General features: G+C 44.3%; 2 protein-coding genes across 5 annotated transcripts in view; one reads left to right on the top strand and one right to left on the bottom strand.

Annotated features, from left to right (window-relative positions):
- The first annotated feature begins 9,261 nt into the window (after window positions 1-9,261).
- nanos2 (nanos homolog 2) lies at window positions 9,262-10,471 on the top strand. The gene has a single exon (XM_029732568.1). The coding sequence runs from the start codon at window positions 9,751-9,753 to the stop codon at window positions 10,312-10,314; it is 564 nt and encodes a 187-aa protein (XP_029588428.1). The 5' UTR covers window positions 9,262-9,750; the 3' UTR covers window positions 10,315-10,471.
- Window positions 10,472-10,758: 287 nt separating this feature from the next.
- Window positions 10,759-25,496, bottom strand: part of LOC115173993 (nuclear pore complex protein Nup153) — a 35,530-nt gene continuing 20,792 nt past the window's right edge. For all 4 annotated transcript variants that reach the window (XM_029732565.1, XM_029732567.1, XM_029732566.1 and 1 more), the window contains exons 17-21: window positions 24,656-25,495; window positions 24,144-24,476; window positions 23,646-23,894; window positions 18,777-18,939; window positions 10,759-12,243 (exon numbers count right to left, since the gene is read on the bottom strand). In XM_029732565.1, coding sequence (XP_029588425.1) covers window positions 12,150-12,243; window positions 18,777-18,939; window positions 23,646-23,894; window positions 24,144-24,476; window positions 24,656-25,495 — 1,679 coding nt within the window. In that variant the 3' untranslated portion in view covers window positions 10,759-12,149. The remainder of the gene's footprint in view (window positions 12,244-18,776; window positions 18,940-23,645; window positions 23,895-24,143; window positions 24,477-24,655; window position 25,496) is intronic.

Raw genomic sequence — 25,496 nt, forward strand, 5'->3', positions numbered from 1 at the left:
GCGCTGCCCATTAACTCCACCCCGTTCCAAGCACAAGGGCGGTACAGCGCGTGCACTGCTGCCCGCCCACATGCTCCGCTACACGCTCCAGCTAACAGCTGGGAAGCGCGCAGGATGAAAAAGATCCATTCCTGCAATGTGATGAGGAAGAATAGGGTATATTACCACATATTTAACCAACATGACGGTTATGGTCATCATTTTCCCCCCAACTGTAGCTCAGAGGGAGGATGGTTGGGTACATTTTTGGCATTAACCCACAGTCTCACAGACAATACCCAGTTATACTCCATAAAGGTATGACTTAAAAATGAACATATTGGTTCTCTCCCTGTCCCAAGGGATACCTTCCAGCAGGTGGTCGGCCCGAGCCGGCCCGAGCCGGCCCATTACGCCCGGAGAGGATCAGTGGCCAGCCCAGGGACGCATGTGTTTTAGTGGCAGCAGCAGTGCGGCGTGACCAATGCAGACAGGTGTAATCTCTGGGCCTCAAGATGTCAATTAGATTGAGTTTCTTTATAGAATAATGCAGTACCGTCGTGTTTAGTTTTGTTCGGGACTATCAAACACGGGACGCTGCTATACCAAGATCGTTAGCCTATGTAGGCATATAGGACAATGGGTCGGGACAGCAATTTACAGTTTTCTGGTCCCCTGATGTCTCATATGAAGATACTGATGACTGAACTGTGGTAAAACGCGTTTAGGAGTGAAACCCGAGTGTTGATGGATCTTACGCCGTTTATGTTAACCTTTATATGTGACTTGCATGGATGATCTGTGCGTGCGTAAAGACCCGGCCGAAGTAATTGCGCACGCTTTGCACTTTTGGGTCTTGAAGGGCTTGTAATACAACATAGCCTAACGATAATGATAATGAGACGTAAACTGGTGATTTTTATCTCGGTCGGAATTCATGGAGGAGACCTCTGTATTTCATGACTTAATGTACATTTCAGTCATTTAGCAGACGCTCTTATCCAGAGCGACTTACAGTAGTGAATGCATACATTTCATACATTTTTTTCTCCGTACTGGTCCCCCGCGGGAATCGAACCCACAACCCTGGCGTTGCAAACACCAACTGAGCCACACCAACTTCTACAATTATGAGCCTCTCTCCTGCTTTCCACAACAACTGGTCTAAGACGGATAGTTGTATTTTCCTGTAATTTATACGTAGACATCTGATACGGAACTCTGTCTAAATCATTTATATGGTTCCACCTTCATGGACTAAGTCAGCCACGGAGACACGCGGCCTACATAGGCCCTAATACCGGTATGTGTCCGGTTGCTTGTACTGTAATATGATAAGTTGCCAAATGTGATGCGACCGGCTAGCTGTCATTTTGTTCTAGGACTTGTCACCTCCTCCGCTACCTGAACGTAATAGCGTGAATTGCCAATGGACTCTCCAGTCCCCAAAATACCATATCCATCTCCTAGGTCCCTATTACGGGCACCAACCTGATAGAGCGACTTTGCGGTGTCTCTGTGTGGATCACTTACTATTTTATTCATTTATGCCCACACGCCCGTTACAGCCCGGAGCGGAGCCGCGGTAAGGTCAGTCTCGGGTTTCAGCGGCCACACAATGGAGACGCTATCTGTTGAGTCCCCTTTTTGTCTTCGTTCTGTGCAGCATGCTGACTAATCAGAATCCCCTTACATTTTGGCTAAGAAAACGTACAGGGTCTCTGGTAAATCCTCAACAATAGGTTGTCCTTAATCCCTTATGTGCATATCTCTGATGTGTTTATAGGCCTATATCATAAACGTAGGCTATACGTTTGGGAGTGTGCCAAATAGACCCAGAAAAATGTAATACATAGGTCAACATACACTGAGTGTACAAAACATTAGGGACATCTTCCTAATATTGAGTTGCACCTCCTTGTGCCCTCAGAAGAGCATCAGTTTGTCGGGGCATGGACTCTACAAGGTAGAGGAATTTTGGCCCATGTTGACTCCAACGCTTCCCACGGCTGGATGTCCTTTGGGTGGTGGACCATTCTTGAACACACGGGAAACTGATGAGTGTGAAAAACCCAGCAGCGTTGCAGTTCTTGACACACTCAAACAGGTGCGCCTGGCACCTACTACCATACCCCGTTCAAAGGCACTTAAATATTTTGTCTTGCCCATTCACCCTCTAAATAGCACATACACAATCCATGTCTCAGTTGTCTCAAGGCTTAAAAATCCTTCTTTAACCTGTGTCCTCCCCTTTATCTACACTGATTAAAGTGAATTTAACAGGTGACATCAATAAGGGATTATAGCATTTACCTGGATTCACCTGGTCAGTCTGTCATTGAAAGAGCAGGTGTTCCTAATGTTTTGTACACTCAGTGTAGACACTCTATATACAGGTCCTATTATGAATGATGGATGTAGCTTAAACTGAAAAAATATATAAATGCATGGGGGGCCAGTGCCCCTGTGACAACAATTTTGGACCCCCTTGTGGCCCCCCTAAATGTGGAGTATGAAATAATTTCTACATAACACATTTTTGCTATCGTTCTTTTTTTACATCCGTTATTAGACAGAAAATGCTAATAAATTGTTGAATGATTATGAACATGGTCTTTTGCCTGCTAATGCCTGCAATGCAGTCATGCACGTCATGAAGGTCAGTCAATACGGAACATTTCAAGAACTTTGACATTTCTTCAAGTGCAGTTGCAAAAACCATCAAGCGCTATGATGAAACTGGCTCTCATGAGGACCACCACAGGAATGGAAGACCCAGAGCTACAGAGGATAAGTTCATTAGAGTTACCAGCCTCAGAAATTGCAGCCCAAATAACTGCTTCACAGAGTTCAAGTAACAGACACAACATCAACTGTTCAGAGGAGACTGTGTGAATCAGGCCTTCATGGTCGAATTGCTGCAAAGAAACCACTACTAAAGGACACCAATAAGAAGAAGAGAATTGCTTGGACCAAGAAACACGAGCAATGGACATTAGACCGGAGGAAATGTGTCCTTCGTTCTGGAGTCCAAATTTCAGATTTTTGGTCCCAACCGTCGTGTCATTGTGAGACGCGGTGTGGCTGAACGGATGATATCCGCATGTGTATTTCCCACCGTAAAGCATGGAGTTGGTGCGATGTTGCTTTGCTGGTGACACTGTGTGATTTATTTAGAATTCAAAGTACACTAAACCAGCATGGCTACTACAGCATTCTGCAGCGATACGCCATCCCATCTGGTTTGGGCTACGTGGGACTATCATTTGTTTTTCAACAGGACAATGACCCAACACACGTCCAGGCTGTGTAAGGGCTATTTGACCAAGAAGGAGACTGATGGAGTGCTGCATCAGATGACCTGGCCTCCACAATCACCCAACCTCAAACCAATTGAGATGGTTTGGGATGAGTCGGACCGCAGAGTGAAGGAAAAGCAGCCAACAAGTGCTCAGCATATGTGGGAACTCCTTAAAAACTGTTGGAAAAGCATTCCAGGTGAAGCTGGTTGAGAGAATGCCAAAAGTGTGCAAAGCTGTCATCAAGGCAAGGGTGGCTATTTGAAGAAACTTAAATATAAAATATATTTTTATTTGTTTAACACTTTTTTGGTTATTTCATGATTCCATGTGTTCTCATAGTGTTGATGTTGTCACTATTATTCTACAATGTAGAAAATAGAAAACATAAATAAAAATCCTTGAATGAGAAGGTGTTCTAAAACTTTTGACTTGTAGTGTATGATGACACCAAAAACCTGTAAATTTGCGATACTGAACAGTGCTGGAGAGTAATTGAATTCCATGGAAACAGCGCCATCTTGTGTTCAAAACAGCTTTCAACGCAACGTTCATCACGGCGACAAAGTGGGGGGGAAATCCCTTAACCTTTATAAATGAATGGAAAATAAATATCTCAGGATTTATTTTTTGGTTAATTTACATTGTTTTTATAATAATAATAATAATAATAATAATAATAATAATAAACCTCTCCCTCCCCCTCGCTCATTTTCTCTATCCTCTTCTAGTACTTCACCCCTATTTACCATTTTCTAATTCCCTCATTTTATCCATTCTTCTGTTCTCAGACACACAAATACATGAATAAGGTGCTCCCAGGCAGGTGCTACAACATCTCCACAGTTTGCTCAGTCTGATGAAACGTGGAGTCATTTCTCCATCTCCAGAGAGGCTAAGAGAAGCTGCCCACTGACCCCACTTCTGAATTCCACTCTCCCTGACCCCCCCACTCCCTTCTCTCTGGGTCTGGGGTGGGTCGGTATCCGGGGGGTCCTGCTGGATCCCTGTCGGGCTGGGTGGGGTCTCAGAGGTCTGGAGGACCTCCACAGGTGTGACTACGTCCCCCTCTCCGCTTATCCCTGCAGTGTCTGGGCCACAGACACCTGCTGACTTAGTCCTCGGGCTCACCTTCAGCTCATCCTCTTTGACCTGAAAGAGAAAACAAAGAAATGCAGTGAGTGATGAAAGAGTATGTGTGTAGTCTGAAGCTGGCTATGAGCACAGGTCATATTCAAGGTAAATGTAGTTCAAGTTGGTCCCCGTTTAACCCCCTAAACCCAGTTTTCCCCTATTCCCTCACCTAACATTCATATTTTTCATGATGTCATAATCACTAACTCTTCATAGGCCACTTCTATATTTCTCAGCTTGTTACGTCTCTCCTTGGCCTGCCTCATCCTCTCCTCCATGACCTCTTAGCTGGTGACAGACTGGTCCCTCCTGACCTTCAGAGACTCCAGGTGAGGGTGCCTCTGTGTCAACAATTGGACAATACACACACACAGCAATTAAACCATGAGTGAATACACACTCCAACAACAGATATTAGGTAGACACTCATATATTGTAATTAGTGTAATTAACAAAAAAAATACCATCTCTTCAATAGCGTTACTGTCCTTGGCATATTCAATCAGTTATACACTCACTTACCATAAGATGGCAGCAGTTTTATAAATAATCAGAACACTAATCAAAAGACAAACAAAGCCACAGTCTTAAAATGACAAGAGATTATGGAACTCATCCTCTCACTGAAGGTCCCCACCTTACTGGGGTTGTACCCAGAAAACTACCATCACTAGCAGGAGTGTGTGTTTTATTCTGTGTTTGATTCTGACACCACTATAGAGGTCTGAGGCTACAAAAGACCACACTTTGCTCTGCCCCGCCGGTACCCACCATGTTGTATGCCTCCCCGCTGGCCCTCTCCCTGGGCTGGGCAGGTATGATGCCTTGGCTAAGCAGCTGCTCCAGGATTTCACTGGACCTGGGTCTCTCACCACTCTCATGAACCAGGCTAGGGATGTGGGCTGGGAGTGGGACAGACACAAGGTCTCTGACAAGCATACACTCTTTTACTCACACACACACACACACACACACACACACACACACACACACACACACACACACACACACACACACACACACACACACACACTAGTGGTGGTAGTTTCCAGGGTACAGCCCTTGGTAAGGTGGGGACCTCTCCAGTGTACAGGACCACTCCACTGTCTGTGGTGAACTTTGACCCCTACTGCCTTGTCTACTCCCCGTGTCATCCTGTTGGGAGGAATTACAAAGTCACGTATGAGTTAAATACACAGTGGCAATGTCCTAAACGTGCTTAAAAATATACTGAACAAAAATAATAACACAACATGCAACAATTAACGATTTTACTGAGTTACAGCTCATAAGCCAATCTGACCAAGGTTTTCCCCAAAAGAGCTTTATTACAAACAGAAATACTCCTGTTTCATCAGCTGTCCGGGTGCCTGGTCTAACACCATCATGTAGGTGAAGAAGCCAAATGTGGAGCTCCTGGGCTGGCAGGGTTACACGTGGTCTGTGGTTGTGAGGCCGGTTGGATGTAGTGCCAAATTCTTTAAAACGACGTTGGAGGCAGATTATGGTAGAGAAATTAACATTACATGATCTGGCAACAGCTTTGGTAGACATTACTGCAGTCAGCATGCCAATTGCACACTCCCTCAAAAATTGAGACATCTGTGGCATTGTGTTGTGTAACAAAACTGCACATTTTAGAGTGGCCTTTTATTGTCCCCAGCACAAGGTACACCTGTGTAATGATCATGCTGTTTAATCAGCTTCTTGATCTGTCACACCTGTCAGGTGGATGGATTATCTTGGCAAAGGACAAATGCTAACAGGGATGTAAGCAAATTTGTGCACAAAATTTGAGAGAAAAATACGCGTTTTTTGCATATGAAACATTTCTGGGATTTTTTATTTCAGCTCATGAAACCAACACTTTACATGTTGCGTTTATATTTTTTTCAGTATAAAATGTTGCCTATTACTATATTAGATCAAGCATTAAAAGGCGTGTCATCTGTATTGTTCAATGGAAGCCGAATAGTTTGGTTGATTTTAGAATCGTGACAGCGGATGAAAGGATCGCCTTCGACTCAATGGAGCAGAAAATAGCGGCACTTGCAATGCCGAATGTGTGTCATTCCATTAACATTATCTAAACCTCCAACTTTCAAAAGACCAGTCTAACATTGTGATATAGTTTTAAATAACAACAGGATTGAGGAACTGTCTGTAGCCTACCATGATTATCGAGCTGCCGCATCCAATATTTGCTTCCAATAGAAAAGCTTTCAGCTACAGAGGTTCTACAGTTTGAGAATTTCATGGGATATTGACGCATAAGGACCCTCTCAAGCAGTCGGGTTCCTTCACTTTCCAAGATAGCGCGACCCATGTCGCCGTGGACTCTGTGCGTTACCATGGCACGTTGCTGCATTACATCTGACCCGGTTTAAGGCCAGTAGGTGTCAGGGTGACCACAAAAACAACAGCAAATCCATTGTCCTTTATATAGATCCCCTTCCAAATCGTTCTTAGTCTTCTTAGGGGCCCCTGTGCAAGCAGGTTGACTCCAAACAATTACGTGACTTGAAATTTAAAAGAGCACATACAAGAAAAAAATACTTTTATGAAATAAAAATATTTAATATATGCTCTGGGAGGAGAAAGCAGGGCCAGGCGTTCCTGTGTTGGCAGTGACCACGGTGGTTACACACAGGGGCAGGAGACACAGACAAACCTCCTGGCAATGTCCAACGCCTGGCTCTTAGCCGCATATGCATGGCCTCCAGAGTTTTCCTGTATGTCAGGTTACAGATAGCTATCGAGCATTTAAGTGTGTTATGTTGATTTAGTCAAGTCAACTTTTTTCAAGACAAAAAAAAATTCAATGGTCTTTCATACCCACAACCACAAGGAGGCGATATTGAGGTGTGTGGTGTTGCTCTCATAGAACAGTCACTCTTAGTTCCAGAGAAGGTACGTTTTAGCAGATTCATTTGTCTTCTTCACTACTGTCGAGGGATCACTCGCAGAGAGGAGTAATTTCTTCAGGTTCTTGGTCTCCTGCAGAAGACCAATGTGGGGCTGGAGGGGTAGAAGCACTGGGTTAGGGCAGCCACTCATAGATACTGACAACAATTAACATTGTATTGTTACCATGAAACTATTATAGGATGAGATAAGGCAAGTGACATACAGACAAGACAGACAGGCAGGCTGACCAGCAGGCTAGACAGGGACAGACAGACCTGGTCCATGCAGAGCTCGTAGTTGGCCCTTTGGGCCAGGACGTCCAGCTGGGTGTGGGCCAGCTGCTGCTCAGAGTTCATGACCCGTCTCTCCACCTTCTGCATCTCCTTGACCAGGCCCACCACTGTCTGTCACCTGGGGACAGTTCAAAGGTCAGTCACCTTATTTCATCAGCATCACTAATGCTACTAAGCACAAGAAAATATTGTTTTACATGACTATCCTTTTCTAGTCTGTTTTATAGACCTTTCACAACTGAACTGAGTGGAAATCTTATGTGGATTTCTTATGTAGAACTCTTTAGGTCTGTCAGGCTTACAGCACGTTTCACAACAGTGTAAATATTTACAGAAATGCCAAGTGATCATAAGGCAGGTCCCAACTGCACGGCAGATGAATGAACATGGCAAGGACCAGGAGATCTAAACACCTGACGTTTCTCCCACTCCAGAGTATCCCTGTCCCCAGCACAAGTGGAATGATGGAATGATGTGGAATGATCATGCCGTTTAAACAGCTTCTTGATATGCCACACCTGTCAGGATGATCTTGTCAAAGGAGAAATGCAGACTAACAGGGATGTAAACACATTTGTGCACAAAATTGAGAGAGTAATGAGCTTTTTGTGCATATGGAATATTTCTGGGATCTTTTATTTCAGCTCATGAAACATGGGATCAACACTTTACATGTTGCATTTATATTTTGTTCAGTAATATCTTGCATTTTTCAAATTCTACCAACTGGACAATTATTGACTTGTAGCTAAAAGGTTGTCATTTTTTGCAATTTGTACCTACACTGGCTTCTTCATGTCCACTTCTTAGAGTGAAAAACATTTATCAGATTTCACAGTCCGTACCTAAAATGATATTAAGCCTTTACTAACAGGAGAATGCAACAAACCACTTCCAAAATAAATCACTTACCACATGAATTCAAACTTATAAAAATGACAGAAGAATATAGCAAAGAGCTTGAACGTGGAGCAGCTTATTAGCAAAGACAAAAGTGAAATGTGGCAAATTTCAAAACTCTTCAGAATCACTTGGAACCCTCTATTGGAACCCTCTATTGGAACCCTCTATTGGAACCCTCTATTGGAACCCTCTATTGGAACCCTCTATTGGAACCCTCTATTGGAACTATACAGTCCGTGACAAAACAATTTGACATCCCAAGTAAGCCAGTAAACATATTGTATGTTGAAAACAGAATGGTGCAGGGTCACAACAGAGTACAATGTTTGCATTTGTACTGGCGCCTATCAATGATTTCATAACATTGCCATTTTTTTCCTCACTGCACATGGTCAACTGTGTCAATGTAAGGAACACATGCAAGCTGGGGTTTGAGGGTTTGCATGCATGCAGTCAAAACACTAAGAAGCCTAAATGTGATACTATGTTTCTGACCAGACCTCAGTCTAGTCATCCTCCGTCTAGACATAAATGAGGCTCCATGTGCAGCTGCAAAACAAAATAAAAAAGATACCCATTGACCTTTAAACTTTAAACCCTCAGGGCCTTATTGATCACTCTATTCATATAACTGACATATCAATACATTTGCTGTAATAATCAGGAATTCCAGCACCAATGCACAGTTGAAGCATTTGCTACACAATGTTGGCTTTAAATGCATAAGACTATAGGTTATATTGTTCATACAACTTTGAGAACAATGCATTAAGGAGAATATGAATGCAAATTGACAAAAGGGACCACTTCAATTCAATGTAACCTGTTCTACCAAAACCCTATTAAGCTACACAATATGGGAATAAAATGGTCCTACATATATACATTTAAAATCTGCATACAAGCTTCCTCGTTTGGTGTACAGTGATAAAAAGCTGTGTTAAAACACTGCATAACTATAAAGAGAGAGTATGGCAACATCAAACAGAATGACCTTTAAACCTTTAATTCTCTGACAGCTCAATGTCTACTCATGTGTTGCGCTTGAAAAAGTGACTCAAAACAATAACTGCACGTGGCAATGTTTACCACCTGGCTGGGGCCAGTCCCTTGGGAAGACACACTTGGCAAGCATACCGCCCTCCGACTAGACAAGCTACATTCCTAAAATGTTTGGCCCGGGCCACTAGGCTACTATAAATTGCTGGAATGCTTCCAGGCCACAAACATTATTGATGCAGAGTTCCAGAAGCGTGTACATGATTTCCGGGAAGATTACAACAATGCAAAGAAACCTAATGGCTGAGAGCAGCCTCGCCCCAACCCATTATTTCGACATGTGGCATGACTATATGAACCTAGGGAGGCTGCTGGAGAAACTGTGTGACGTCGCAGATCGGACAGCGACCACCTGTACCCAGTTAAAGGAGCACGGGCCGGACGCAGAGGACCACCAGACCGGTCGCCAGGAGCAACAGTGGTTTCGTCTGAATTCGATCGGGACTGAGAGCCTGAGTTCTGCAAGCAGCATTTCAGGCAACACGAGCCACAGCCTGGCTTCCGGTGATTACTGCGGCTTCTGCAAGCAAAATGGAGAAACGGCAGAGATCTTCCGGAGCCACAAACTGAAATCCAAAGACAGCAAAGTCATCTGCCCCATTCTGAGGAGCTACATTTGTCCTATGTGTGGCGGCACCGGAGACAACGCTCACACGCGCCGGTACTGCCCACAGCGCAACGGCATGGTGCCGAAATACTGGGGGACTGGAGTAGAAATCAGGAGGAAAATCAATCTGTAAATACTTATGGAGAAAATATATCCAACGTTCTTGTTCAGTTAGATAGGCCTATTGTTACCATATATATACACATATATACATATACACTTTTTTTTACAAAGTGGCTAATGCGCCTTTGATGTTCTGCTTTGAAAAAAATAAACCTATTTTCGTACAACTGATTTCGTTTTTGTTCACATTCTCAATTCTGGTATATGACTCGTTATAAAAGTAACTAATTTCTTACTGAACCTTTATTTAACTAGGTAAGTCAGTTAAGAGCAAATTCTTATTTACAATGAAGCTTACCGGGGAATAGTGGGTTAACTGCCTTGTTCAGGGGCAGAAATACAGAATTATACCTTGTCTGTCAGCTCTGGGACTCGATCCAGCAACCTTTCGGTTACTGGCCCAAAGCTCTAACCACTGCCGCCTATTATTTTGTGGGAAAGAAATCACAACATGTTAATTACATATTATAGTTTTATTGACAGCAATTACCCATGGATCTTAGTTTATTACTAATCCAGTAACAATCATGGCTTTAAAATTAAATCGACTTCCTTATTATCCAAAGTCACCCTAGTCCATTTAAACAAGCAATATAAAAATATATACTAATACTTTGTACAATACTGGTTTTGGTCCAAACAAAAGTGGATCAGAAATGCCAATATACCTTTAGTCTTCAAAGGATCCCAATATGCATTTAATTTTTTTTAATGGATTTCAGGCAACTTTGAATATAGGGATTTACATAATAAATTCTAATGACAAAATGCTGAATGCAGAGTTGGTTTAACACACAAATTCAACTTCACAGATAAAAAAAAAAGCAAGTTACTATTTACAGGTTATAATGTTCAAAGGCCAATTAAGAGAGCGGCAGGAGGTGGTGAAGGGAGAGAACATGAATAAGAATAAAAGGGAAGAGAGAGGGCACAAGAGAAAATGAGAATAAAGGAGATGGAGCGACAAAGGGGTTAAAAAAGTAGTAAGAACAGTGAACAGATGTGGAACTACAGATTTACAAAGTCCTAAGGATGATATTTCAGGAGTCGGTCTCCAGCCCCAATCTCCAGTGCTGGGGTAACGGTCCTCTCTTCCCCACCCTCCTCACTGCCTCCATTTAAACACATTCATAAGCTTCTCACCTACAACTGTGAGCCTCAACCAGCCACTACCACACATGACACTTTCGTTCAGTTTACACACACACACTGAAACCAAACACCTCAAATCTCTATACAGAAAACAAGCACGCGTCATTCAGTACACAGAAACCTGTTCAAACAGCATACACGCCATAGACACTGTCTACGTGTCAAATAGTACCCTATTCCCGACCCAATGATGTGCACTGCTTCAAACTCACAGGTTAAACTAAAGTTCACTACAGAGGGAGTAGGTTTCCATTTGGAAATCGCACCACAGCTCTTATTAATCTCTGCATTAACTTTCGCAGTTCATAACCTGATCACCCATACTAATCAACTTAACAGTACGATTTTTACACTGTCAACTTTCAGTTTTTGCATTTTAATTACAAAAAGTCACGACAATGTTCTAGACATTTGGAGGTGTTGTTAAGCAGAAGTTTCTTGTTTGATTGTGTTGTTGTCGCCATCACACTGTAGGTTCATTAGCAGTTTATTTTTTAAGCCTGACACCTGCCCTGTAGGAGGGTCCTGCTTTCTAGTAGCTCTGGGGTCTAGCACCCCCCCCCCGAGTATCACCCATTCATCTCCAGATGGGGGCTTCACCAGAGCTTCTTTACATGCTTAGTAGTTCAGTGTTTGTCCAGAGGAAGTAGTCCCGTCTATGCTTGAAGGGTCAAGTCTAGTCTGATGGATGTTTTACTTCTTACGCCGGACAGCTGTTTTGATCTTGCGTCTAGCGATTGAGTTCTGTCCTGCAGGGGCTGCAGTGAAAGTGGTGCTCTTCGTTGACCTGTAGTAGGGGATAACACGTCATCAACACACAATTCAAACTTAGCGTGCGCACATCCAATAACTTGCAGATGTTCGGTACAAAAAGGCATCGATTTGTATCTAATTATTATCAACACCATCACAATTACAGTGGGGAGAACAAGTATTTGATAACCTGCAAAATCGGCAGTGTTTCCTACTTACAAAGCATGTAGAGGTCTGTCATTTTTATCATAGGTACACTTCAACTGTGAGAGACGGAATCTAAAACAAAAATCCAGAAAATCACATTGTATGATTTTTACGTAATTAATTTGCATTTTATCGCATGACATAAGTATTTGATCACCTACCAACCAGTAAGAATTCCGGCTCTCACAGACCTGTTACTTTTTCTTTAAGAAGCCCTCCTGTTCTCCACTCATTACCTGTATTAACTGCACCTGTTTGAACTCGTTACCTGTATAAGAGACACCTGTCCACACACTCAATCAAACAGACTCCAACCTCCACAATGGCCAAGACCAGAGAGCTATGTAAGGACATCAGGGATAAAATTGTAGACCTGCACAAGGCTGGGATGGGCTACAGGACAATAGGCAAGCAGATTGGTGAGAAGGCAACAACTGTTGGCGCAATTATTAGAAAATGGAAGAAGTTCAAGATGACGGTCAATCCCCCTCGGTCTGGGGCTCCATGCAAGATCTCACCTCGTAGGGCATCAATGATCATGAGGAAGGTGAGGGATCAGCCCAGAACTACACGGCAGGACCTGGTCAATGACCTGAAGAGAGCTGGGACCACAGTCTCAAAGAAAACCATTAGTAACACACTACGCCGTCATGGATTAAAATCCTGCAGCGCACGCAAGGTCCCCCTGCTCAAGCCAGCGCATGTCCAGGCCCGTCTGAAGTTTGCCAATGACCATCTGGATGATCCAGAGGAGGAATGGGAGAAGGTCTTGTGGTCTGATGAGACAAAAATAGAGCTTTTTGGTCTAAACTCTACTCTCTGTGTTTGGAGGAAGAAGGATGAGTACAACCCCAAGAAAACCATCCCAACAGTGAAGCATGGAGGTGGAAACATCATTCTTTGGGGATGCTTTTCTGCAAAGGGGACAGGACGACTGCACCGTATTGAGGGGAGGATGGATGGGGCCATGTATCGCGAGATCTTGGCCAACAACCTCCTTCCCTCAGTAAGAGCATTGAAGATGGGTCGTGGCTGGGTCTTCCAGCGTGACAACGACCCGAAACACACAGCCAGGGCAACTAAGGAGTGGCTCAAGGTCCTGGAGTGGCCTAGCCAGTCTCCAGACCTGAACCCAATAGAAAATCTTTGGAGGGAGCTAAAAGTCCGTATTGCCCAGCGACAGCCCCGAAACCTGAAGTATCTGGAGAAGATGGCGTAGCAGTTCAGACGTCCTGTCGTGTCCCGTGTGTGTGTGTGTGTGTGTGTGATATATATATATATATATTTTTTCTTCACTTATCTTTTTACATTTTTTTATTCTAAATACTCAACCTCAAAGCACTCTCCTGCAACCCGCCTCATCAATTTAAAAAAAAGAAAGTATTATTTACCTCATCTGAATTCCACGACAGAAGCTAGCCAGAGGTTAGCCATTTTCACTGGCTAACGTTGAAGTTCAGCTAGCTACGGTTAGCTGTCCTCAGCTATCCATTAGCTCGAAAAGCTATCGCCAGTTTTTGTACAGCGCGACTCAGACCAGAGCATATCGGACCTTTTCTCTCTCCTTTCCTCGATTTCTACCGCAGGCTCTGGACATTTACACCTGGATCTTGCAGCTAACTAGCTGCTACCTGAGTGACTATTGGCAACGTCGGTCTCGGAATTAACACACACTATTACGGAGCTAGCTAGCTAGCCAGCTAGCCAGCTGAAGAATTCCGTCAGCCACTCGTGGGCTACTCCTGAGCTAGCCAGCTGAAGTGTCTCCTGGGCTACAACTCACCTATCCTGACCCGTTTTACTGCCGATGCGGAGCCCCATTGGGTCTTCACGACTGGATCACCGACGTTATCTGCCCGAGGGAGTTGTCCAACTGGCCCCTCCGTCGCGACGTAACCTGATCGCCCATCTGCGGCCAGCTAATCGTTAGCTGTCTTTTCGGCTGCGATCTGAATAGGTCTGTCGGACACTTTTCTTGGGCCACTATAACTAACTATTTTGCCAACTTGGACAGGTCCCCCCTTCCACACGGAACCCCACTAACCCACAGACGGAAACGCACGAGGCGGCTAAAAACAGACCTCCCTCCCATCTTCCACCAGCTTGCTACCTATGGCCCGGCTAGCTGTCTGATTCTCACTGGACCCTCTGATCACTCGGCTAAGCATGCCTCTCCTTAATGTCAATATGCCTTGTCCATTGCTGTTCTGGTTAGTGTTTATTGGCTTATTTCACTGTAGAGTCTCTAGCCCTGCTCATTATACCTTATCCAACCTCTCAGTTCCTCCACCCACACATGCTATGACATCTTCTGGTTTCAATGATATTTCTAGAGACAATATCTCTCTCATAATCACTAAATGCCTAGGTTTACCTCCTCTGTACTCACATCCCACCATACCTTTGTCTGTACATTATACCTTGAAGCTATTTTATCGCCCCCAGATACCTGCTCCTTTTTCTCTCTATTCTGGACGTCACAGACGACCAATTCTTATAGCTTTTAGCCGTACCCTCATACTTATCCTTCTCTGCTCCGCTGGGGATGTAGAGGTGAATCCAGGCCCTTCAGTGCCTGGCTCCACACCTACTCCCCAGGCGCTCTCTTTTGATGACTTCTGTAACCGTAATAGCCTTGGTTTCATGCATGTTAACATTAGAAGCCTCCTCCCTAAGTTTGTTTTATTCACTGCTTTAGCACACTCTGCCAACCCGGATGTCCTAGCTGTGTCTGAATCTTGGCTTAGGAAGTCCACCAAAAACTGTGAAATCTTCATCCCTAACTACAACGTTTTCAGACAAGATAGAACGACCAAAGGGGGCGGTGTTGCAATCTACTGCAGAGATAGCTTGCAGAGTTCTGTCCTGCTATCCAGGTCTGTACCCAAACAATTTGAACTTCTACTTTTAAAAATCCACCTCTCCAAAAACAAGTCTCTCACCGTTGCCGCCTGCTATAGACCCCCCTCGGCCCCTAGCTGTGCTCTGGACACCATATGTGAACTGATTGCCCCCCATCTATCTTCAGAGCTCGTGCTACTAGGCAACCTAAACTGGGACATGCTTAACACCCCAGCCATTCTACAATCCAAGCTTGATGCCCTCAATCTCACACAAATTATTAATGAACCCACCAGGTACAACCCCAAAGCCGCAAACACTGGCACCCTCATAGATATCATCCTAACCAATGTGCCCTCTAATTACACCTCTGCTGTTTTCAACCAAGATCTCAGCGATCACTGCCTCATTGCCTGCACCCGTAATGGGTCAGCGGTCAAACGACCTCCACTCATCACTGTCAAACGCTCCCTGAAACATTTCAACGAGCAAGCCTTTCTAATCGACCTGGCCCTGGTATCCTGGAAGGATATTGACCTCATCCCGTCAGTAGAGGATGCCTGGTTATTTTTTAAAAATGCCTTCCTCTCCATCTTAAATAAGCATGCCCCTTTCAAGAAATTTAGAACCAGGAACAGATATAGCCCTTGGTTCTCCCCAGACCTGACTGCCCTTAACCAACACAAAAATATCCTGTGGCGTTCTGCATTAGCATCGAACTGCCCCCGCGATATGCAACTTTTTAGGGAAGTTAGAAACCAATACACACAGGCAGTTAGAAACGCCAAGGCTAGCTTTTTCAAACAGAAATTTGCTTCGTGCAACTCCAACTCTAAAAAGTTCTGGGACATTGTAAAGTCCATGGAGAATAAGAACACCTCCTCCCAACTGCCCACTGCACTGAGGATAGGAAACTCTGTCACCACCGATAAGCCCACTATAATTGAGAATTTCAATAAGCATTTTTCTACGGCTGGCCATGCTTTCCACCTAACTACCCCTACTGCATTCAACAGCACTGCACCCCCCACAGCTACTCGCCCAAGCCTCCCCCATTTCTCCTTCTCCCAAATCCATTCAGCTGATGTTCTGAAAGAGCTGCAAAATCTGGACCCCTACAAATCAGCTGGGCTTGACAATCTGGACCCTTTCTTTCTAAAATTATCTGCCGAAATTATTGCAACCCCTATTACTAGCCTGTTCAACCTCTCTTTCGTGTCGTCTGAGATTCCCATAGATTGGAAAGCAGCTGCTGTCAACCCCCTCTTCAAAGGAGGTGACACTCTTGACCCAAGTTGCTACAGACCTATATCCATCCTACCCTGCCTTTCTAAGGTCTTCGAAAGCCAAGTCAACAAACAGATTACCGACTATTTTGAATCCCACCGCACCCTCTCCGCTATGCAATCTGGTTTCAGAGCTGGTCATGGGTGCACCTCAGCCACGCTCAAGGTCCTAAACGACATCGTAACCGCCATCGATAAGAAATATTACTGTGCTGCCGTATTCATTGACCTGGCCAAAGCTTTTGACTCTGTTAATCACCACATCCTCATCGGCAGACTTAGTAGCCTTGGTTTCTCAAACGATTGCGTCGCCTGGTTCACCAACTACTTCTCTGACAGAGTTCAGTGTGTCAAATCGGAGGGCCTACTGTCTGGACCTCTGGCAGTCTCTATGGGGGTACCACAGGGTTCAATTCTTGGGCCAACTCTTTTCTCTGTATACATAAATGATGTCGCTCTTGCTGCTGGTGAATCTCTGATCCACCTCTACGCAGACGACACCATTCTGTATACTTCTGGCCCTTCTTTGGACACTGTGTTAACAACCCTCCAGACGAGCTTCAATGCCATTCAACTCTCCTTCCGTGGTCTCCAACTGCTCCTAAACACAAGTAAAACTAAATGCATGCTCTTCAACCGATCGCTGCCTGCACCTGCCCGCCCATCCAGCATAACTTCTCTGGACGGTTCTAACTTAGAATTTGTGGACAACTACAAATACCTAGGTGTCTGGTTAGACTGTAAACTCTCCTTCCAGACTCACATCAATCATCTCCAATCCAAAGTGAAATCTAGAATTGGCTTCCTATTTCGCAACAAAGCATCCTTCACTCATGCTGCCAAACATACCCTCGTAAAACTGACCATCCTACCAATCCTCGACTTCGGCGATGTCATTTACAAAATAGCCTCCAATACCCTACTCAACAAGCTGGATGCAGTCTATCACAGTGCCATCCGTTTTGTCACCAAAGCCCCATATACAACCCACCACTGCGACCTGTATGCTCTCGTTGGCTGGCCTTCACTTCATCATCGTCGCCAAACACATTGGCTCCAGGTCATCTACAAGACCCTGCTAGGTAAAGTCCCCCCTTATCTCCGCTCACTGGTCACCATAGCAGCACCCACCTGTGGCACGCGCTCCAGCAGGTATATCTCTCTGGTCACCCCTAAAGCCAACTCCTCCTTTGGTCGTCTCTCCTTCCAGTTCTCAGCTGCCAATGATTGGAACGAACTACAAAAATCTCTAAAACTGGAAACACTTATCTCCCTCACTAGCTTTAAGCACCAGCTGTCAGAGCAGCTCACAGATCTCTGCACCTGTACATAGCCCATCTTTAATTGAGCCCAAACTACTACCTTTTCCCCTACTGTATTTATTTATTTTATTTATTTTGCTCCTTTGCACCATATTATTTATATTTTAACTTTTAACTTTCTTCAAACTACAAATCTACCATTCCAGTGTTTTTTCTTGCCATACTTTATTTACTTTGCCACCATGGCATTTTTTTTGCCTTTACCTCCATTATCTCACATCATTTGCTCACATTGTATATAGTCTTATTTTTTTCTACTGCATCATTGATTGTATGTTGTTTTACTCCATGTGTAACTCTGTGTTTTTGTATGTTGTCGAACTGCTTTGCTTTATCTTGGCCAGGTCGCAATTGTAAATGAGAACTTGTTCTCAACTTGCCTACCTGGTTAAATAAAGGTGAAATAAAATAAAAAATAAAAGGTCTGTATGGACGAGTGGGCCAAAATCCCTGCTGCAGTGTGTGCAAACCTGGTCAAGAACTACAGTTAACGTATGATCTCTGTAATTGCAAACAAAGGTTTCTGTACCAAATATTAAGTTCTGCTTTTCTGATGTATCAAATACTTATGTCATGCAATAAAAAGCTAATTAATTAAAAATCATACAATGTGATTTTCTGGATTTTTGTTTTAGATTCCGTCTCTCACAGTTGAAGTTGTACCTATGATAAAAATGACAGACCTCTACATGCTTTGTAAGTAGGAAAACCTGCAAAATCGGCAGTGTATCAAATACTTGTTCTCCCCACTGTATATATTACGTGTGTTATATGCAATGACTTGGGACTAACACCTGAAGCACTAAACCAGGGACGGCAAAAACTCAGAGCATATAAATACCACTGTATTTACATAGGATTGGCCCAAATTCACCCGTCCCTTTTTCAGGAGTTGGAGCTGTTGGACTCACCCAATAAAGTTAAAGCCACCTCCAGGTGCACTGGGTTGGGGTGCCATGGAGGGCGTGGCAGAAGGGGCGGGGGACCCTCCTGGTGCCCCTCCGAAAGCAAACACCCCTGTGCTGTTACTGGACGTGCCGAATGCACTGACTCCTCCAAACTGGAAACCGCCACCTGGTAAAACCATGGACATCGGGTGAATCTTTTAAGTTGAATCTTTAACGTTGCGTGATAGGATGATTCAAAAGCAATCTACCTACTCAGACTTAGTAAAATGTATTTAAAAAATATATATATCTTAAATGGCACTTGTTTTTGTATTGGCTTCAGAATATATTCATACCCCTAGAATTATTCCACATTGTGTTATAGCCCGAATTCAAAATATTTTCACTCATCGACACACAATACCTCAATGACAAAAGAGAAAACATGTTAAAATTTTTGCTAATGTATTGAAAATGAAATACAGAAATCTTATTTACATAAGTATTCACACTCCTGAGTCAATACTTAACCTGTTAGGGCTAGGGGGCAGTATTTACACGGCCGGATAAAAAAACGTACCCGATTTAATCTGGTTACTACTCCTGCCCAGTAACTAGAATATGCATATAATTATTGGCTTTGGATAGAAAACACCCTAAAGTTTCTAAAACTGTTTGAATGGTGTCTGTGAGTATAACAGAACTCATATGGCAGGCAAAAACCTGAGAAGATTCTGAACAGGAAGTGGCCTGTCTGACAAGTTCTTGTTAATCTTGGCTCTTTTTATTGAAGACTGAGGATCTTTGCTGTAACGTGACACTTCCTACGGCTCCCATGGGCTCTCAGAACCCGGGAAAAAGCTGAATGACGTAATTCAAGGCCCAGGCTGAAACACACTAGCGCGTTTGGCAAGTGCTCTATCAGAGGGCCTTTAGAATGAGGCTTGTGCATGAGGGGATAGCATGCTTTTACTTTCTCTCTCGTTGAATGTAAACAGGCTTTGCCGGTCGGAATATTATAGCTTTTTTACGAGAAAAGTGGCATAAAAATTGATTTTAAACAGCGGTTGACATGCTTCGAAGTACGGTAATGGAATATTTAGAATTTTTTTGTCACGAAATGCGCCATGCTCGTAACCCTTATTTACCCTTTCGGATAGTGTCTTGAACGCACGAACAAAACGCCGCTATTTGGATATAACAATGGATTATTTGGGACCAAACCAACATTTGTTATTGAAGTAGATGTCCTGGGAGTGCATTCTGATGAAGACAGCAAAAGTAATAACATTTTTTCTTATAGTAAATCTGACTTTGGTGAATGCTAAACTTGCTGGGTGTCTAAATAGCTAGCCCTGTGATGCCGGGCAAAATGTGCTTTCACCGAAAAGCTATTTTAAAATCGGACATATCGAGTGCAGAGGAGTTCTGTATCTATAATTCTTAAAATAATTGTTATGTTTTTTGTGAACGTTTATCGTGAGTAATTTAGTAAATTCACCGGAAGTGTTCGGTGGGAATGCTAGTCACCTGCTAATGTAAAAAGCTAGTTTTTGATATAAATATGAACTTGATTGAACAGACATGCATGTATTGTATAACAATGTCCTAAGATTGTCATCTGATGAAGATCATCAAAGGTTAGTGCTGCATTTAGCTGTGGTTTGGGTTTATGTGACATTATATGCTAGCTTGAAAAATGGGTGTGTGATTATTTCTGGCTGGGTACTCTGCTGACAATCTAATGTTTTGCTTTCGTTGCAAAGCCTTTTTGAAATCGGACAGTGTGGTTAGATTAACGAGAGTCTTGTCTTTAAAATGCTGTAAAATAGTAATATGTTTGAGAAATTGAAGTAATAGCATTTCTAAGGTATTTGAATAACGCGCCACGGGATTCAACTGGCTGTTGAGTAGGTGGGACGCTAGCCCAGAGAGGTTAAGAAGCAAATTTGGCAGCTTTTACAGCTGTGTAAATCTAAGCACTTTGCAACCCTGGATTGTGCAACGTCAAGTTGGTTGTTGATCATTGCTAGACAGCCATTTTCATGTCTTGCCATAGATTTTCAAGCTGATTTAAGTCAAAACTAACAAGGCCACTAAAGAACATTCACTGTTGTCTAGGTAAGCAACTTGTGTATATTTGGCCTTGTGTTTTAGGTTATTGTCCTGCTGAAATATGAATGTCTCCCAGTGTTTGTTGGAAAGCTGACTAGGTTTTCCTCTAAGATTTAGCTTTTGCTGAGCTCTATTCCATTTCTTTATCATAAAACACTCCTTGCCAATGACAAGCAAACCCATAACATGTAGCCGCCACCACAATTGAAAATATGATGAGTGGGTGTCAGTGATGTGTTTGCCCAAAACATAAAATTTGATTTGAAATACAAAGCGTTATTTGTCACATGCGTCAAATGCAACAGGTGTAGACCTTACCACGAAATGCTTACTTACAAGACCTTAACCAACAGTGCAGTTAAAGAGTTAAGAAAATATTTACCAAATAAACTAAAGTAAAAAAATAAATAACGAAGCTATACACAGGAGGTATCGGTGTGAATGGGGCCTGTTCAGCCGGCCTTTTCCTGTAATCCACGATCAGCTCCTTTGTCTTGCTCACATTGAGGGAGAGGTTGTTGTCCTGGCACCACACTGTCAGGTCTCTGACCACCTCCCTATAGGCCGTCTCATCGTTGTCAGTGATCAGGCTTAAGACTTGTGTCGTCAGCAAAGTTAGCGTTGGAGTAGTGTTTGGCCACACAGTCGTGGGTGAACAGGGAGTACAGGAGGGGACTAAGCACACACCCCTGAGGGGCACGAATGTTGAGGATCAGTGTGGCAGATGTGTTGTTGCCTACCCTTAACACCTGGGGGTGGCCCGTCAGGAAGTCCAGGATCCAGAAGCAGAGGGAGGTGTTTTGTCCCAGGGTCCTTAGCTTAGTGACGAGCTTTGTGGGCACTATCGTGTTGAACGCTGAGCTGTTGTCAATGAACAGCATTCTCACATAGGTGTTCCTTTTATCCAGGTGGGAAAGGGCATTATGGAGTGTGATTGAGATTGCGTCATCTGTGGATCTGTTGGGGCAAGTATGCGAATTGGAGTGGGTCTAGGGTATTTGAGATGATGCTGTTGATGTAAGCCATGCCAGCATTTCAAAGCACTTCATGGCTACCGACGCAAGTGCTACGGGCAGTAATCATTTACGCAGGTTACCTTTGCTTCCTTGGGCACAGGGACTATGGTGGTCTGCTTGAAACATGTAGATATTACAGACTCGGTCAGGGAAAGGTTGAAAATGTCAGCGAAGACACTTGTCATTTGGTTCGTGCATGCTTTGAGTACATGTCCTGGTAATCCGTCTGTCCCCGTAGCCTTGTGAATGTTGACCTGTTTAAAGGTCTTGCGCACATCGGCTACCGAGAGCATAATCACAGTCATCCGGAACAGCTGGTGCTCTCAAGCATGCTTCAATGTTCCTTGCCTCGAAGCGAGCATAAAAAAGACATTTAGCTCGCCTGGGCAGCTCACGGCTGGGTTTCCCTTTGTAGTCCGTAATAGTTTTCAAGCCCTGCCACATCCGACAAGCGTCAGAGCCGGTGTAGTAGGATTCAATCTTAATCCTGTATTGACGCGTTGCCTGTTTGATGGTTAGTCGGAGGGCGTAGAGGGATTTCTTAGAAGCGCCTGGATTAGTGTCCCGCTCCTTGAAAACGGCAGCTCTAGCCTTTAGCTAGATGCAGATGTTGCCTGTAATCCATGACTTCTGTTTGGGATATGTGCATACGGTCACTGTGGGGACGACGTCGTTGATGCACTTATTGATGAAGCCTGACTGAGGTGGTATACTCCTCAATGCCATTGGATGAAACATGGAACATATTCCAGTCTTTGCTATCAAAACAGTCCTGTAGAGTAGCATCCGCATCATCTGACCACTTTCGTACTGAGCAAGTCAGTTCCTGCTTTAATTTTTGCTTGTAAGCAGGAATCAGGAGGACAGAATTATGGTCAGATTTAACAAATGGAGGGTGAGGGATAGCTTTGTATGAGTCTCTGTGTGTGGAGTAAAGGTGGTCTAGAGTTTCCCCCCCCCTCTGGTTCCACGTGACATGCTGGTAGAAACGAGGTGAAACGGATTTCAGTTTTGCCTGCATTAAAGTCCCCGGCCGCTAGGAGCGCCGCCTCTGGATGACCATTTTATTGTTTGCTTATGGCCTTATATAGCTGGTTGAGTGCGGTCTTAGTGCCAGTATCGGTTTGTGGTGGTAAATAGACAGCTACGAATAATAGTTAATTTCTTTGCCACATATTTAGCAGTTTTACTTTACTGCCTTATTGCAAACAGGACACGTTTTGGAATATTTCTTATTCTGTATAGGCTTCCTTCTTTTCGCTCTGTCATTTAGGTTAGCATTGTGGAGTAACTACAATGTTGTTGATCCATCCTCAGTTTTCTCCGATCACAGCCATTAAACTGTGTAACTGTTCTTCTTTGCGAAGCATTGGAAAACTTCCCTGGTCTTTGTAGTTGAATAGGTTTCAAATTCACTGCTTGACTGAGGGACCTTACATATATGTGTGGGGTTTGTATGTGTGAGGTACAGAGATGATCATGTTTATTATGTGACACGTTAAGCACATGTTTACTCTATGCTTGCCATAAAGTGTTTGAATACTTATTGACTCGACATTTCAGCTTTTCATTTTTAATTAATTTAATTAACATTTTGAATAACATTATGGAGTATTGTGTACAGGCCAGTGACACAAAATCAATTTAATCCATTTTAAATTCAGGCTGGAACAAAATGTGGAAAAAGTCAAAGGGTGTGAATACTTTGTAAAGGCTCTGTACATACACAAAACAAACCCAGAAAGTGACCGTAGCAACCCACCTGGTGTGGCGGATGAGCCAAAAGCGGGCGTGGAGTTGGCTTGCTGGTCGAACACAGGTACAGAGTTGGCCTTCCCTCCGAAGGCAGGGGGCTGGGAGGCCGTGGCAGGGAAGGGGGACGGGGTGGGAGAACCAAACGCAGGGGCATTGGGCTGGGAGGTACCCTGACCAAAGGTAGGAGCTTGTCCCGACCCAAAGCCAGAGGAGGAGGCAGGGCTGAATACAAACGGAGCAGGGGCTGCTGATGGAGCTGGAGAGAGACAAGTTGATAACATTTCAACCAACAACAAAAAACAGAAAAAAAAAAGAGCGCTTAAGTGGAAAAACATCTTGGGTCAACTATTGATCATTGCAGTCAACAGCTACACGTATTAGATCAAGAGAAGTGAACAGAAAACGCACAACATTATCAATTCACATTAGTAAAAGCCTTCCTGTGGCAACATTCGGGGTGTAAAAAAACAATGTTCCTTGAAAATAAGTCCTAAAAAGAACCAACCTGTAGATGAGGCAGTGGAGAGCGGTGCCGCTCCAAAAGCGAAGGAGGGAGCAGCAGTGTTAGGTCCAGACCCAAACAGGAAGGGTTGAGCTGGGCCAGGGTTCAGGGAAGCTGCAGGGGCAGGCAGGCTGTCCTGACTCTGCCCAAACAAGAAGGACTTGGCTGGGGTGGCCTCACTGGAGGCACTCTGCCCGAACAGGAAAGTACTGGGGGCCGGGATAGGGGCTGGGGTAGTGCTGCTGGTGGGCCCAAACAGCCTGGGGGCAGGGGTGGTGGAAGTAGAGGTGGTGGTGGTTGCCATGAACCCAAACGCTGGCTTTGAGGCTGCAGTATCTGCAAGAAAAACAACAAAAACGACTGAAGTAAAGAATGATTGGTTTAGGTGCAGACAGTGTGTACATTCACAAAAAAAAGTATAATCATTTTATAGTAGAACATCCATTTAAAGAATTGACAAATACAAAATTAGTTAATAATAACATGAACTAACTATTGCAGCGTATCCCTCCCACCTGTAGCGCTTTGCCCAAAGCTGAATGAGGGCTTAGGGGCTTTTGCTGCTGGGGTCTCACTGTCTGCCAGCTTCCCAAAGGTGAAGGTAGGTGCTTTGGGCTGGTCTGCAGATGGATCTACCATAAAGAAGGAAAAGCCTCCAGGGGGAGCCGATGCCTCCGCCTCTTTACTAGCAGCACTGAACAGGAACCCAGACCCCATAGAGGCCTCCTTCTCAGACTTCCCAATGGTGAAAGGGTCCTGGTCTTTCTCTAGCGATTCCTCAAATATGCTGCCCCCTAGTGGTGTGGCCAGGGCAGGAGGCTCAGCCAGCTTCCCAAAAATAGGATCTGCTGCTGTTGTGGTAGTAGTTTCTGTAGAAGCTCCACTGTCGTTCTCTGTAGAGACAGGAAGGCTTAAAGTAGAGGTGGTGGTTGTTGGTTTTGATAGTCCAAAGAACCCCCCGTCTGAGGGTTTGCTCTCCGTGCTAGCAGCTGCTGCAGTGCCGAACGAGATCCCACCGCTAATGCCAAATCTGAACCCGGCACCCATACTGGGGGCTTCAGCCGTCTTCCCCTCGTCCGCTGCAGGGGTGGAAGCAGTGGATGCTCCAAACTTGAAGCCCTCTGTGGAGCTGCCGAATTTGAAGCCTGCAGAGCTGCTGGTGTCTGTTGAGGTGGTGTCTGATGAGGCAGCTGCACCGAATTTGAAGCCCCCTGAAGAGGAGTCAGAGAGGGTGCCGCCGAATTTGAAGCCCCCAGAACCAGAGGCAGAGTCCGATGACGCCCCCATGTCAAACTTGAATCCACCTGAGCCGGTGTCAGACAAGGACTGGATACCAAATGACGAGGAACCGAATGC

Source organism: Salmo trutta, chromosome 34 (assembly GCF_901001165.1).
Source record: "Salmo trutta chromosome 34, fSalTru1.1, whole genome shotgun sequence".
Taxonomy (NCBI): Eukaryota; Metazoa; Chordata; class Actinopteri; order Salmoniformes; family Salmonidae; genus Salmo; species Salmo trutta.

Excerpts from the sequence above, each read along its gene's own strand:
- nanos2 (XM_029732568.1), top strand. The coding sequence starts at position 9,751 with ATGCAGAGTTCCAGAAGCGTGTACATGATTTCCGGGAAGATTACAACA.